Below are 17,361 nucleotides of genomic sequence, written 5' to 3' on the forward strand. Positions count from 1 at the left end.
CAGGAGTCTTAACTGAGGAGAGGGCCTGCAGCTATTGGTTAATAGTGCAGACTTTGGATGCAGATTTGCTTTGATTTGGTACCAAAATCCCAGCTCTGCTTCTCAGTATATGACCATAGGGAAGTCACCTACTTCTTGTGCTTCATTTGCCTCATCTATAAAATAGGAGTAACAATAACAACTATTTCCATAGGGTTGTTTAAGTGAGTTAAAATATGTCAAGCATCCTAGAATGGTATCTGTATGTGTTTGCTACTATTAAAAGAATAATATTATTCTTATTATTAAAGTAATAATAAAGTAATAATATTATTACTTAGATTCTAGCATCCTTGTTTCTGTAGCTACTAAAGTACCTTCTAATACGGTTCGCAGTTTTCTGCCCTTATTCTATGTCTGCCCCCAGGCGTGGCTTTATTTGCTCTTCTCCCTCAGGCAGGAGGGTGGCTCCCAGATATACATCTCTAATCTTTTATCTCTTACCTGGAGATTACCAGCAGATCTCCCACCAGCTAATCTCCTGCAAATCTATTCTAGCTGTTTATCTCCTGTTTTACCCCACATTTTTGTTGTACTTCTCTTTGTGGCTATTTTTCTGTCTAGTCTTTGAAGTTATATTTGATTCTTCATCCTCAGCCCTCATGTTTTAAAAGTTCTGTTGTTTCTACTTGGGAGATATTTCACAGTCTTGAACTTATCTTGTTGATGTGACACTCTGAACTTGGTCACACTCTACTGTGAATTTCTTAGCTACCTCTTACTGTTAGATCTTCAGAATACTCTCCCCGTAGCAGTTGATCCTCTTCAGCTGGTGTTCACTCTTTCTCAGAACTGAAATGATTGAACTGTTCTCCCATGTAGCAATGTCTTTTGGAATGGATACCCCAAGTGAGGATAGACTAAAGTAAGTTGCACACCCTGTCTTCCAGGTGCTGATTCCTATATGCTTGCTTGAGTAAGTCAGGATACAGCTAAAGAGATGTCAAGGAGAGAGGCCTGCTAGTTGCTGTTAGCCTGGCAAATAACTATTATACTTTGAAGGGATGTCTCCAGTCCAGGGTCTGGCTTCAGTGTGGCAGGGCCTCAAGTTTTAATTTTTGTCCATCTAGACTTGAAGAGACTTAGAGGTGCACTCCTTGTTAATCAAACTCTCAAGAATGCTAGTTTTCTAATTATAGTGGGAGATACACCACCTAGCTTGGAAACCAGGTAGATGGCAGCATAAGGAACCATCCTCTTAGCTCAGACCAAAGTTTTTAGGTCAGAGAGATGCTTGGCATATATGGAATTAGAATGGGGATTCATTTTGTGAGCCAACTCTGACTTGGTGGTAGCTGCCTGGAGTGCCTGTGTTTGGAAGCAGCTGGGCCCCTCAGGAAAGAGCTATCATTCCACAGCGATATCTGCTTTAGGCACAGAAGAGGGAGATGGCAACCCAGGGTTTTCCATCCTCTAACCAGAACAGCGTTAGATGTTTCAGAGACATTTCTGTTAGGCAGAGGTTGGTACAGTGGACTGCTTTTTTTTGCCAACTATGGGGATAATTCTCTTAAAAAGTGTGCTGGTTGTTTAATATTAGAACATCTTTAGCTCTGGAAACATACCCTGCCTTTTTGTAGAGTCCATTCAAGGCTCTGCCCTTCTGCTACTCATTATTCTTTAGTATGTTCTCAACTGATTTGCTTCTTTCTTTCTTTTGCATTCCAGTCCCAAGAATATTCTTTGGGCTCTTTGATTGGAATTAGCTATTTCACAGGTTTCCTTGGTCACAATTTACACACTATTTTAAAAGGTCATTTAGTTTGGTACATGATGTGTTTACTTTGATAAGTTTTCTTGACAATGGTTAGATTTTTTGTGATCATAAACTCAAATTCTGGAAGTTGCAATGTGTGTGGGTTTCCTTCAGAATAGCTGACTGTGGTAACTGCTAATTGTCAAGTAACTCAGCCAGCTATATGCTCTTCTTGGGCCCTTTCTTAGCTCATCAGTTCAGGTAATAATTATTTATTGAGTACCTACTGAATGCTGCCTTCTGCATTGCTGAATATCTCTAGATGTGTTCATAGGTCCCTGATATGGCAAGCTGCTTGAGGGTAAGGCTTGAATTCTTAGCCTAGAATAAGTGTAGTGATTCTCTAAACCAGTGATTTTCAAGGGGTATATAACAATTTCTTAGGAGTATATATGCCAATGTGGTAGCAGTATATTAGGGAAAATTGTTTTAGGAATACAAACCATGAAAAGTAAAACTTTTGGCTGAGAGGATTTGTAGAGGATAGTCCATCTGCATGGTGGGATGTATATATCTGAATCTCTGGGAGAGTGTGTGTGAATTTTTTATGTTTGTCAAACAGGAGCATGGATTAAAGGTTGAAATATGCTGTTCTCAACCCTGCAAGGTTAATGATGCTTCCTATTGATTGACCTAAGGATTGCTATTCATTGGCTTAAGGTTCATAGAGGGGAATAAAGATTGGGAAGAGAATATAGGATTGATGGAGAAGAAGAAGGCAGGGGAATGATATGTAAATTATCTAATCTAACCAGATAATACAAATAGTAGACAGAGAAGATAAATGTTAATGGACTGATTTTTCCCTCAACTTTTGAGGAATAAGATGGATGCATGAACAACTTACTCCAAATTTCTGGCATTGTAACCTTGGGCAAATCACTCAACATCTCCACCTTAGTTTCTACATGTGTATACAGGAATATGCCTCACAGAGTTATTGTGCAGATTAAATGAAGAGAGGTGAATAAAAGCACTTGATACATAGTAGGTGCTCAAATCTTAGTGGAGTTTGAATTGGAACACTCTTTGGTTGTGTTTTTTTTGGGTTTTTTTTGCTCCTGTGTGGCTAAGATTTAACCTACCTTCAGATCTTTGATGGGTCAGCACACATACATACTCAGAACAACCTACTCCTGCCTTTTATTTTAGTTATTATTCTTTCCCTTACCATTTCCTCCATCCACCAATTAGTTTTCTGTCATTTTAAAAAGGCAGGTCAATAATTTTCAGATGATAAACACCTCTTATTATAACACTCAGGTATTATCCCTGGTGTTGGAAATATAATAAATCTGCTAGAAGGCCATGACTCTTTATGACAGAAAGTAATAATAAAGAAAAGCTACCAAAGCAATATGCTTTTCAGATAACTTAATTCTACAGCACCTCTCTGGGTTAGGGTCTGTTATTATTCCCATTGATAGACTGGAGAATGGAGGTTCAGAGAGGTGATTTGTCTGGACAGTGGCATACAGCTGTCAGTGGTAGAATCAGGATTTTAATGTGAATCTAGAGCCTGAGTTCTACTCTGCCTAAATGACAGACTCTGCTGAGAGACTTTTGTTTTGCTACAGATCATGGCCACCTATTATTTGAGTAAGCCTAATATTTTGAATTTTTATATAATTTTATACATTTTTCCTTTTTTCTTTCCATTTAGTCAATTCTTAAATGTCTTTTTAGTGTGAAAACTGAAAGTGGAATTGTCTAGGTGACAGTGTCTCGTTTTTGCAAGCTTTTGGCCTAAGCTTTAAAAATTATACTTAACCCTTTATTTTGGTGAATTGTGGACAGCTACTTATTTTCTTCCAAGAGGATTTTGAAATTAAGTGGGGGTGAAAACTGGATTGAAAGTTGTCACCCTTCTTGGTAGGGGTAGTGAGATGGGGAGTGGTAGCCAGGATTGTTCGAAGCTGCTATCTTCAGGGCCCTTTGCAGACAGAGCTGCGTCTTTCCTGGTGCCTTGAGGTAGATGTGTCCTGAGATACCTCAAGAGATTTAGAACCTCTAAAGAGATATTCTTCCTCTGTATTTGGGCTTACCTGATCAGCTAGAGAAGCTGGCGTGGTGAAAGAGAAATAGCTATTTATTGGGAGATGCACTGATGGTCTGGAAAACAAACTGATCATTTTGGCACCTATATAGATGTAGGGAGGGAGGAGAAAGCCAATGTTTTTCTACCTTGTGGCCGATTGTGTGATGGTCATTGGATAGATTATCTCCTTTAATCTTTACAACAACCCTTGGTATTGTTCAGAGATGATGAAACTTAGACCCCAGGAGGTTAAAGTCTTGTCTGAGATGATTACAGCAAGGAAGTGGCAGAACTGCAGTTCACGTGTACTTCTGTCTGTCCAGCTGCAGAGCATAGGCACTTGGTCATTTTCACTGGAGAGTTAGCCCAAAGAAGAAAACCGTTTTCCAGCACAAATTCCTTTTGGCATTAAGTGACTTCTCCTCCAACCTTAAAACTTGCTAATCTTGAACATTGTGACTACATTTTGGAGGATAGACCTCAGAGTTAGCATTTCAGGAGAGGGTCTGTCTTCTGAAACTTCTGATGATGGCACAGGGAGCTCTTTGGAGCACATGATGTTATTGGAGGAATGCCCCCATATTAGTTTGCTGCCATGACAAAGTCCCATAGACTGGGTGGCTTAAACCATGGAAATTTATTTTCTCACAGTGTTGGAGGATAGAAGTCCAAAATTAAGGTGTCAGCAGCTTTGGTTTCTTCTGAGGGCTCTCTCCTTAGATTTAGATGGTGCTGTCTTGCTGTGACCTCACATGGTCTGTCTTCTCTGTACATGACCCTGGTTCTTTTCCTCTTGTTATAAGGACACCAGTCATACCGGATTAGGGCCTCACCCTAAGGGCCTCATTTTAACTGAGTCACCTCTTTAAAGGCCCAGTTTCCAAATATAGTCACATTTTGAGGCACTGGGCATTAGGGCTTCAACACATGAATTTCTGGGGTGCTTTGTGTGGGACACAATTCAGCCCATAATAGCCAAAGAATACTAATGTTTTCCATCTTATAAGCGTGGACTAATTGTTCTAGTCTAAGGTAATTACCATTTATATAAAATATAAAATCACATGCCCACAATGAAAAAAGTGAGCTCCAGGATAAGGATGATTGATTGTTGACAATGTTTTATTTTAATCATGTCTTAGGTCTCCTTACAACTGATAATAGGTAACAAGGCTTTAACGTGAAAAACTGTGGAAATAAACCTTTACCTCTATTGAGAAGAGATGGGAGGTAAAGTCCGGAGTTTGAGAATTCCTGCCTAGATCAGCAAGGAAGAGAAAAGGACGCAACCAGATTAAGACTCTGAGCCTATTATCATTTGTGACTTGCCACTTGAAGCTGGGAAGATTAAGCCTCTATTCATAGGCTGTTTTCTAAGCACCCATGGCATGTTCCTACTTTGCTCTTTGGGATGTTGTGCAGGGGTCCTGACGTAGTCAGATCATGCTTTGCTCCTTGACCTTCGTGTACATGTTTTAGGTTATTTATTCTCTACTACTTATTTTCTTATTTATTTGAGAAAAAATATTTACCTCTCTGCTTGAGCCCTTCAAGCCCAGCAACAACTGAGGTTTTTGCCTTGACATATTTAATAAATTCTGTCTTTTTGCCCCTTCAAGAGTGCCTAAGTCGTAATTATAATTATAGTGCCTTTTACCTCTTGTTTTGCTCTTCTCCCACCTCCCCAAATAAGGTCAATTTAGACATTGTTAGCTTCTAGAATTGTAGTCATCTAGATAATATATATATAGATGTTAAAAATTAAGTTATTTATTTATTTATTTTTGGCTGCGTTGGGTCTTTATTGCTGTGTGCGGGTTTTTCTAGTTGAGGCGAGTGGGGGTTACTCTTCGTTGTGGTGTGCAGGCTTCTCATTGCGGTGGCTTCTCTTGTTGCGGAATACAGCCTCTAGGCGTGCGGGCTTCAGTAGTTGCAGGACGTGGGCTCAGTAGTTGTGGCTCATGGACTCTAGAGCACAGGCTCAGTAGTTGTGGCGCTCGGGCTTAGTTGCTCCATGGCATGTGGGATCTTCCTGGACCAGGGCTTGAACCCGTGTCCCCTGCATTGGCAGGCGGATTCTCAACTGTGCCACCAGGGAAGCCCCCACATCTCTTTTTAACCTTTTGTTTGTTTTTAAAACTTTTATTGGAGTATCGTTGATTTACAATATTGTGTTAGTTTCTGCTGTACAGTAAAGTGAATCAGTAATATATATATATCCACTCTTGTTTAGATTCTTTTCCCACATAGGCCATTACAGAGTGTTGAGTAGAGTTCCCTGTCCTATACGTAGGTCCTTATTAGTTATCTATTTTATATATAGTAGTGTGTATATGTCAATCCCAGTCTCCTGGCAGAAGTCTTTTTAGTTAGTGATTTCATGGATTCCTTTCCAGCTTTCCAAGTCTCACACTGCTCCTTTTGAAAGCTTTGTCTGATACAGGCAATTAGGCATCTTTGAGTGTGTCTCATCCTTGAATGCCTAATTTCTTATGAAAATAATATTCTTTGTGCCCTGTGTTTATGTCTTTACATGTGTTAATCTCATTTAATCTTCATAGCAACCCTATGGAATAGGAACTATTATCCTCATTTTACAGATGAGGAAACTGAGGCTGAGAGGGATTAAGTAATTTTAAACCCAGATAGACTTGATGCCATAGTCTATGCTCTTGCCCTTCATGCTTTCTGACCTTTCCAAGGAGTAATTTATTGGGGTACCACGTGTGTGTGAGGGTTTTTTAATAGGGTAAACATGATCTTTTCCTCCTTTTATTTGGGCATTACCAGTAACTAATATAAGAGTATACCTGGGATTTGGAATACTATTATATCAGAGATTCAGTGGGGTATCTCTTCAATTCACATAACACCAGGGCTTAATGATTAATTTCATGTCTATATAAGCATGGTTTAAATATCTTGCATTGTGTCTGTGGCACAGTTTACATTAATACTTGTTGTTTTTGAACAGTGGGCCACGTTACGAATTGAAAAAGGAGTCTCAAAAGAATCAGTTCTTAAAAGCTCAGCTTCTGTTGGTAAGTCTTCCTTTTCATTTTAATGGTTAAAGTATCCAAATTGGGTAGATGTATCTACCCAATTTGAACTTCAAATATGCATAGAGTAGTACATTTTATGGGCCTTGGATTGTTCATAATTCTGACCTTTATGCAAAATAGCCGCCTTCTGACTTTTGGATGAGTTTTTACTGTAAAGATGTAATATGTGCTGGTTCATCTATGTGTTCTTATAGGGTATTTCTAAAGGTATGTATTTAAAGGTGGTTGCCCATGGTAGTTAATGGTCTTAAGAAAAAAAAGGCTAATCGGACTATCTGGTGTTAAGTTAAACCTATGTTTGAGGTTTCATTAGCACCTTATAACTTGTGGTTCTCAAATTATGTTCCTCAAAATATTCTTTCCTGCTAAAAACTAATTAGTAATGCATGAAATAAAAAAATAACTCCTGGGCTTCCCTGGTGGCGCAGTGGTTGAGAGTCCGCCTGCTGATGCAGGGGACGCGGGTTCGTGCCCCGGTCCGGGAGGATCCCACATGCCGCGGAGTGGCTGGGCCCGTGAGCCATGGCTGCTGGGCCTGCGCGTCCGGAGCCTGTGCTCCGCAAGGGGAGAGGCCACAGCAGTGAGAGGCCCGCGTACCGCCAAAAAAAAAAAAATAACTCCTGTGTGAAATAAGCTTGGGAATCACCACATGCTACACATTCCTTTTGGAGGCTAATAATGTATAGTAACAAAGGCTCAGAAAAGTCCTGTAGTAAAGAAACTCACTTAATTTTTGTTAGAAGTGAGTTAACAAGTCAACCGAGCTAAGCAATCCCTGCTTCTATATGTGTGCTTTGCCTTTGTCCCAATAAACGCTTTCACTTGGGTTAAGAATTTTAAGAATTTTTAAGACACTGGGTTCAAAGGGGAGTAGAATTCTGTGGAAGTGCTGGCTGTGAAATTAAGGAGAAATAAACCCTTGATTTAATTAAAAGATTAAGGCTTTATGTGTTTTTCAAAAATAATATAGAAACCATTTTGTGCCCCTCTGATATAGGGTTAAAGATGGTCAAAATGTCAAACACTTCACTAGAAGGAATTTATCTTCTGAAGGCTTGTCTAAGAGGAATTGTAGAAATTATATGCTATAGTGCATTTAGGAAATAAAGAATCTGAGTGAAAACATCTGTGCATTTTTGTGTAATTAGATTGTTATGTTCAAATGATTAAAGCAGCTAGTAGAGCTTCATGGTGTCCACTTAAACACCAAAGGGTTAGCACCAATAACATGTTAACCAAGATTGGATATTTCTGGCTCTACTTGGTCCTCTTCTTATTGACCTGAGAGATACCTTCTCTCAGGTGTAGCAGATCTACTAAAATTTTTTTCTGGGTTCTTTTTAAATGTGTGCCCTTGTGATTTAAGGAGAGAACAAACTTTATTGCTGACTTTTTGTTGTACTTGGTGAGATTTTGGGCTGTCATTGTTCTTGGGTGAAATTCTATGGGACCCTACAGGTTGGGGTGGTGGTGGCGCATGTCTTGGGCCATGAATTTAAAAGGGCACAAAGTGTTTCAATTTGGTAGGTTAAGAGGATTAAAAAACCACTAGCTGAGGGTGTTTGTAGCGTTGTTTTAGGTTTTTCAGCCTAATGAGAGTGAATATTTCCACTTGTTGGATTTTTTTTTTTAATCATGCATCTGTCTTTTCTATTTTTGGTCTTTGCCTTTTTCTTGGTACCTCCAGGAAAGAGTGGAAGTGAGTAGGAGGAGAAAATATATATAATAATGGTTTAGAGTGTGGCTAATGCCTACAGAATTTATCATATTTCATTCAGAGTGGCTGCTCTCCCTTTTAGCCTGTGCAGTTGGGAATTGACTATTGTAGTTACTGAGCATTTGCTACCTGTGAGGTTGACAGGGGATCCCAAGATGATTAAGACATGGCTCCTGTGGGGAGACAGGCATCTGATAGGCCACTGTGATAAGTGTTAAAATAGTGGCATAAGCAAAGGATGAGGTGAGATCTCATTTAGGCTCTGCTATGTGCTGCTTTCATCTGTATTAATACCTCAACTGTACATGGTATGCACCTCTACTCCCATCCTGACTTACATCCTGCTTGAGTCGCCCTGTGGCAGGGTGTGTGCCCTGTTGAGAGTCAGTCTCAGCTGACTCTAAACACCTGTACATTCTGGTGTTTAGAGTCAGCCGAGAGGTAGTATCACAGTCCTAGACAGAGGCAGAGGGTGATGAAACACTGAGCACCTATGTGCCTGGCTGGTGCAGTCGCCTGCCCTCAGAGCATCGTGTCTCTGTACCTCAGCCAACTGAGCACAAGTCAATGTTGAGCCGGCCAAAGCACAAGTCAATGTTGAGCCTTAGGCAAGGGTCACTGGCAGGCCACGGGTCCCAGGGGTGTGGGTGCAATTTTGAGATGTCTGAATGATACAGTGCTGATGATAGGTTTAGGGAATTGAGAGGGAGAGATGAGGTAAAGAGGGACAAGAGTTACGTTTATTTTCTGCACCAGAAAATTCATTTTGCTGCTCTTTTACTTGGTGAAGCACATTTCTGGAAACAGTTTTCAAATCTCCCTCTCCAGTTAAACCCTTCTTGTGTTGTACTTCTTCTGTGCTTTTATTGAATAAGCCAACTGAAAGCTGAACCTCGGGAATTATTATCTTTGTGCTTAAATACTTCTTTGCTGTCCTTGGCTGTACTCTACCATGTCTTCTGTCCAGCTCATTGAGCTTCAGATATGATCATGAATAAAAGCTCTTTAAGAAGCTCTATCATTGTACCTTCCTCTTCTGGGTTTAATGACTTTTTCTCATTGTTAATACAGTGGTGAATATAAATTTTCTCCTCCCTTCAAGTAACTGTGTTATAGGTAAGCATTCAACTTCAGTGGAGAATACAGAGTTACCCTCTACCCTAGTTTTTGTTCCCTGAGAACTGTGTGTTAAAACAAGAAGAGAGAAGGGTATTGGGTCTTTTGCTTTGCATCAGCTGTACTTTTACCACTCTAGCCATAGAACAAATGCATCTTCTCAGACCCTGGCTTGTGGTCTGATGGAGATTTTAGCAGCTTTCATTTTACTCTGCTGTAACTAGTTCAAGGGACCGTTTGACTCTAAGAAGCCACCAGTCTCGCTCTTTGGGTACCTGATTTCCAAAACTTATGCTGTCAGACTTGAATGAGTCAGTAATTTTAATTGTGATTGAAATGAATGTAATTAATTATGTCATTTTCATGACTCAGGATTAATGCCACTGTAATTGCATTACGATGCTAGGACATCACAGTGATTAGCGACTATATGTCGACAGGCAGGAGTTAAGGCCTTGAAGGTGCCCTTGCCTGGGGAGTGAGTCCTAAACAATACAGATAAGTAGAGGCCGTGGCTCAGTCCTTCCGGCATTTTTCCCTGGGGTGTGTTGCTGGCCCGACTCGGCATTGTTGGCAGTGGGAAATGCACTTGCTTCCTCAGGTCCTCCATGTTGCCCTGTCCCAGCAAGGATTTGGGGTCACCTGCCCCACCGTTAATTAAGCCCCTGGGCTAAGTTTCTCTTCTGCCCAGTATCTCTTGCCCTCAGCCCCCTCCACCTCTTCCTCCCCTCAAACACACACAAAGGACAAAATGCTACGGTGAAGCCTTTGATGTTGTACCTGTCCAGAGAGAATTCAGGCTGCCTAACGTTTCTCTCTACTTCTACATTTGGGATTCTTTTTTTTTTTTTTTTTTTTTTTTTTTGCGGTACGTGGGCCTCTGACTGTTGTGGCCTCTCCAGTTGCGGAGCACAGGCTCCAGACGCGCAGGCTCAGTGGCCATGGCTCACGGGCCCAGCCGCTCTGCAGCATGTGGGATCCTCCCGGACCGGGGCATGAACCCGTGTCCCCTGCATCGGCAGGCGGACTCTCAACCACTGCGCCACCAGGGAAGCCCTACATTTGGGGTTCTTTTGTGAGAATTGACTAGCCATGTTGATGCCAATACAATATTAGTTGCATCAATATTAAGCAGATCTGTGAACTTCACAGAAAATGTGGGATAATAACGTTGTAACAGAAATTTGAGGAGTGTCATGTTCTATACTCATTTTGTCTTGGGCGGGCCGTTTTTGATAGTCTGTTTAAATCAGCTAAGTTGATTTCGTACTATTGTCTTGGTGTAAGTTCTCTGAATATAAATCAGTGTCTGCTGTCCTCAAGGATATGGACTATAATGCATTTAATAGGGTTATCTTGCTCATAAAATCTTAGAACGTGTCTGACTACTTGCAGAGAGAAAAATAATCCAGTTATGGCATATGGAAGTGTTATAGGTTGAGATTTTCTTTATCACAGCCAAATGTCTACCTGCTTTTATTAGTCTATCTGCCTGATGGTGACGATGATGATGATGACAATTTTCAAACGTAAGCAAAAGTAGAAAAATAGTATAATGAGACCCATATAGCCAATTTGTTTTTGTTTTTTGTTTGTTTAATTGAAGTACAGTTGATTTACAGTATTGTGTTAATTTCAGGTGTATAGCAAAGTGATTTGGTTATATATGTATATATGTATATATCTCTATCTGTTTTTGCTTTGATTCTTTTCCACTGTAGGTTATTACAGAATACTGAATATAGTTCCCTGTGTTATACAATAGGTCCTTGTTGTTTATCTATTTTGTATATAGTAGTGTGTATCTGTTAATCCCATACTCCTAATTTATCCTCCCACCACTCGCTGGCTTCCCCTTTGGTAAACCATAAGTTTGTTTTCTATGTCTGTGAGTCTGTTTCTGTTTTGTAAATAAGTTCATTTGTGCTATTTTTTTAGATTCCACATATAAGTGATGTCATATAATTGTCTTTTTCTGACTTATTTCACTTAGTGTGATAACCCATATAGCCAACTTTTGTCAAGATTTTGCCACACTTGATTCATCTATCACTCCTCAGTTTTTGCTAAAGTATTCAGTGCAGATATAAGATTTCATCTTTTTATACATTTTTTAAAAAAGGACTTTAAAAAAGAACCACAATGCTTTTATCCCTTTTACAAGCTTAATATTTTCTTAATATCATCTAATACATAGTCCATATATAAATTTCTCTAACAGTTTCAAAATGGTTTGATAACTGATTGTTTGATTTGACATTCAGTCATGGTCCACAAATGCGTTTGCTTATTTATTTATTGACACTGCCTTTATTGGACATATGGAGTACAGTTTCTCTTCTTGGAACAAAAATTACTTGATAGAAGGTGTTTCTGAAAAAATTCACTAGCATACCATGTATTTTAATCCTCATATGTTAATATAGTTCTGCAGAAGGCAAAGGTTTGATTCTTTTTTGTTTGCTTGTTTTAAAACTGTAAGATCAGTCATCTGCATTTCTAAGTGCAATATAATGAAAACTTAGTTCAGGGACACTTTGGAGAGCAATTTGGCGATTCGTAGCACTGTAACCCCACAATTCCACTTCTCCTAAGATACCAGACCTACCCAAACTCTCAGCATGTGTGTGTTAGGAGACGTGTTACAGGTGCATACAAATAGTGGCAATGTGGAGACGACCCAGTCACTCCTTAGGAGGAAAATTATGTAAGCTGCTTTATTTGTACTGTACAGTGATCAAAATGAACTGGATTTACATGAAGAAAACAAAATGGACAAACATTGAGAGAGAAGAAATGTATAGTATAATAACATTCATTTAAAATTTAGTACCTTAAACAGATAACTATATATTTATGTAGATGTATGTAGATAAGTATAAAATACATGTGGAAATGATATATCTGCTAGGAGGGAGGAGAATAGATGGGGAGGTGGGCTTTAACTGTACCTATAATTTTTTTCTTCAAAAATATCTGAAGCAGATATGACAATGGAAGTTTTTCTTTGTTGAACTCATATTTTTTGGTTAAACTTGTATTTTAAACATAAACATTAAGAAAACCAACCAAATAAAATATCATTAAGCCTTCAGCTAGAGTCTGTAGTCTGATAAATGGAACTAGTTTCATATGAATAGAAAATAGGTACCTGTCTCAGGGGTGTGATTGATGCTTACATGCTCCAAAATACATCTCTAGTCAGCATGCCTAGTGCCTGGAATAGAAACTTAAACCTGTGGAACAAAGGCGTTGTTAACTGAAATATATTACCTCTTAGGGCTGGGTTTCACAACCTCAGTACTACTGACATTTTGGGCAGAATAATTCTTTGTCACAGGGAGAGGTCCTATGTGTTGTAAGATGCTTAGCAGTGTCCTGGGTCTCTACTCACTAGATGACAGTAGCACACCCCTAATGTGACAACGAACAGTGTCTCCAGATATTGCCAACTGTCCCCTGTGGGAAAAACCCTCCTCTTTCCCACCCCCCCCCCTCCTTTGGGACCATTCCTTTGGGAACCACCTCTCTTAGTGAATAATGCATTAATCTGTTATGCCACTCTCACTGGCCTAATTATGCATAATTTATTCTAGCTTTCTAACTAATAGCCCCTTGAAGGAGCAGAACTTGATTTCTACAGTTTTTGGTGGCTGGTTTGGGGGAAGATAGAATGCAAGGTAAGGCATGGGAATCACAGTGTTAACAGGGTCTCTGGATGGTGGCAGAGGAGGCATGTTCCTTAAGGAAAGGTAGAGGTGAGACAGACTTCAAACTTCACCTCGTAATCCGAGGAAAATAGACTGCTTCTTTAGGAGAAACTTTACTTTAGAGTGGGTTAGAGACTTGCATATGAGTATGTGCTCTCACCTCTGAAAGTAGATGACTTAGCATGTAATTTTGGCCAACAATGAGTAAGCGATGGAGTGGTTCTGGCAGGAAAGAGGAAGGCAGAATGTCAGAGCAGACTAATACTTTTAACTGCATTGTGAGGGATGGGTGGAGAAAGAGCAATTTAAGTGGTAAGTCGCAGAAAGAAAGGCTCCCATGCTAATAAACCAGGTTTTCCGGTATATTTTAGCCCATAAAACATACTCTCTACTGTTTTTCAGATAATTTTTCTTTTCATACAGCTGTAACAAAGTGGATGACTTGCCCTGTGCCCTGTCCCTATTTTCTGTGAAATTAGTTTTTTAAAAAATGTACCTAATATAAACAGGTTTTAAATCTTTCTATCCTCAGCAGTAACTAGTTGGGGATCTTGTTGGTGATTTAGCTCTCTTAATCCCAAATACCTCAGTAGTTTAGAAGAAGGTACCTTCATCTCAGAACTGTGGAGGTTTGAAAAAGCTGGGTGAAGACTAAGACACAAGGATTCTTTGAGAGTGAAAAGATAATAGGATCAGATGATAGGACAGTCAACTTGAGAACACATCCCCTGTTTATTTAGAGTTGTCTTTACTGTTGGGAGGAGCAGACATCTCCTCAGGTGCCCATCAAATTCAAAATCCAGTTTGTCATTTTAGAAGTGTTCCCAGGGACTTCCCTGGTGGCGCAGTGGTTAAGAATCTGCCCGCCAACGCAGGGCACATGGGTCCGGGAAGATCCCACATACCGTGGAGCAACTAAGCCCGTGCGCCACAGCTAGTGAGCCTGTGCTCTAGAGCGCATGAGCCACAGCTACTGAGCCCGCATGCCACAACTACTGAAGCCCGTGCTCCTAGAGCCCGTGCTCCGCAACAAGAGAAGCCACTGCAGTGAGAGGCCCGCGCACCACAATGAAGAGTAGCCCCTGCTCGCCGCAACTAGAGAAAGCCTGTGCGCAGCAAGACCCAACGCAGCCAAAAATAAATAAATAGATAGATAGATAGTTAAATAAATAAATAAATAAGTGTTCCCAAAACTAACCTCCCATTCACCATACCGCTTCTGGCCACCCTACCCCACAGAGAAAACCCTGATCAAAACTCCAGAGCTTCTCCATTTTGTTTCTGCCTTATAGATAAGAACCTATCAATAATAATAATAATCAACACTATTTCTTATACACCAACTCCACTGTGCAAAATTAATTTACATTATTTACATGAGGATAACATCTTGTTAATCCTCATTTTACTGATGAGAAAACTACAGGTGAGGAAGGTCAAATAACTTGCTTCAGATCACATCGCTAGTCAAAGGTAGCCTGAAAAGGAATCCCAATTTGTCTTTCCTACTCAGAATCCCTCGCCACCACTTCCTACCCTAAACCATGCCTTCCTTACCAGCCCCTCTGGCCAGTGTCTTCTAATTCTCCCTTTGAAGGTTGAGGTGACTTTTCCACAAATGGAATCTCCTCTGCTGAGTGTTGGCTTTGTCACATCCTAGGAAACTCATAACATTTCAATCCTAAATCATCAACAGAAATTTTAAAGAAAACAAATCCATTAAGACTATCCAGCATTATGATCAAAGATACTGTACATAAATGCCAAACCATAAGGTTGACATTTTAATTGAATTGATGGTTCATTTGATGATGAAGTTTATGGACTCTTCTGTGTTGTGGGATTTCTTGTTTAATCAGACTACTTATGTCCAAATAAACGAAGTTAATGTGGATGTCAGTCAAGATATGGGTCAACAGTGTATTGAATGAGATGTTAAAATGTTAATTGTTAAAATGAAACTCTGCCTGTTATTCTAAATGCCTGTTGGTTTCTCTGCAGTGTTGATTGGCAACTGATTGCAATGTCCATACTTCCACCCCACTTATGCTTTAAAATGGATATACACACATATTTAATTCTGTGATTAGTATTTATATCTGGGGCTAAAATCCTCCCATTTTATAATCAGCATTGATTATTTTATAAGTTTCTGGAGAACTAACTGGGGTAAATAATGATGAAAAAGAAGGTAGATTTTCTCATCCACCTTTCTCAAGAGACTAAAAGTACATCTCCAGTACTTCTAGCTTAGTACTTTTAGTCTTGATAACTGAGAGACACTAATAGAAAATTACTCACAATACAAAAAAGGCAAATTATTCTATTATAGATATATAAACCATGTAGAAATCAGGAAAATAGAAACTTTATTTCAGTAAAGCTTTTGCTTTTATCTTAATCCCAAATAACACAGTCAACAAATCCATTCTACCTGTTACCCTTCCCATGGCCCTGACAGACATCACTAATTGATGATGTCTTTGTCACTGAACCAAGATGTGGCCTCAAAAGTCCTCTTTAGCACAAACCTGCAGACAGCTTCTCACTATCAACTGACCTGGGGTTGGCCTTCCTGATGAAACCTTGTCACACTCCTGATCTGGAGATTAGATGGGGCTTCTCACACTGCTCATCAGAGGACACTAACTGAAAGGAAGGGAACCTGTTGAGTAATTGGGTTTGGCTTAGATTTGGTTGTATGGTTTGAGGTTACGTTGATGACTTTGACATCACTGAAGTGCAGTAGGGTGGACTGAATGCTCTTAAATTAGTCAGGTTTTAAACAGCCTAGGAAACAGGAATAGAGTTTAAGGTAACCTTGATGGTTTTGATGAATGAGCCACCAGAGAGAAGGAAAACATTCAAGATCCTTTACCCAAGGCGGATGCTCCAAAATGGGATAAGAAACCAGGCTTGGTTACATACATGATAGGAACTGGCCCCTTCAGAAAGCCACAGGCAGAGTTTTAGATAAGCAGGCAGTGGAAAGCAGGGCACAGAACCTAGACTGATGCTGCAGTGCATAAAAGAGCCAGCATGTTTAACTACACAGTGATGCGCTGCTTTGAATCACTAGCCCTGGCCTTGGCCATGAACAGTGATTCCTGCGTGTCTTCCGTGTGCCTACGTTATATTCGGAACTATGCCCACAAGCGACCCTTAGCCTAGTTAAGGAGATATCACCAAGATCCGGATATCTATGTGGCAGTTGAGAATCAGGCAGCACTGGTGTTATTGAAGTCCACAAACATATAAATATAATTAATTTGAGGAAGAAACTTAATGAGCGTAGCATGAAAGGAGATCATTTTGGATGGGGGACATCAGAGAGGGTTTTTTGTGGATGTTTGGTGTTGAACTGGCCATGTGGAAGTGGATTGAGGTTAACTAAGGTGATGGCTTTCTAAACTGGGAAAATGAGGGAATCATTTAAATAGCAGTGGGAGTGAGCTTAGTTTATAGAAGAGACAAAAGATAGAAATAAGATTAGATTATGAAGGGCCTCAAATGCAAAGCAGTTTAGATGTGATACAAAGGCACAGGTAAGTCGAGGTTTACTGTTTGTATTAAGGGTGGTAAAGAGGAAATTCTGAAGCCTGTATAAAGGGTTTAATGAGATCTGTGAGGGTTGATTATTGAATTTAGAAAAAGAAAAAAACTGAGGGATTATACATTTTTCAGTTGGCTAATTATTAGAAGGAGGAAGCCATCCCACTTTTCCTCCATATCCATAAAAGATGGAATAAAAAGATTGGCTTAAATTGAAGTAAAAAATTTGATAGATGTAAGAAAGAACTTCTCATTAGCAAAAAAGGATATGAAAACTGGACCAGACTAGTAGGTAGATTACATAGAGATTTTTTGCAAATTGGATAGATAATTGAGAATTTTGGGAGAGGTATAAATTATATAACAAAACT

The 17,361-nt window shown here is 39.7% G+C and overlaps 1 protein-coding gene across 2 annotated transcripts in view; it reads left to right on the plus strand.

The window, feature by feature from the left end:
• The window catches only part of GPAT3 (glycerol-3-phosphate acyltransferase 3), a 58,507-nt gene that overhangs the window by 1,814 nt on the left and 39,332 nt on the right, over positions 1–17,361 (plus strand). For both annotated transcript variants that reach the window (XM_032633767.1, XM_032633768.1), the window contains exon 3: positions 6,808–6,874. In XM_032633767.1, coding sequence (XP_032489658.1) covers positions 6,808–6,874 — 67 coding nt within the window. The remainder of the gene's footprint in view (positions 1–6,807; positions 6,875–17,361) is intronic.

Source organism: Phocoena sinus, chromosome 5 (genome assembly GCF_008692025.1).
Source record: "Phocoena sinus isolate mPhoSin1 chromosome 5, mPhoSin1.pri, whole genome shotgun sequence".
NCBI lineage: Eukaryota > Metazoa > Chordata > Mammalia > Artiodactyla > Phocoenidae > Phocoena > Phocoena sinus.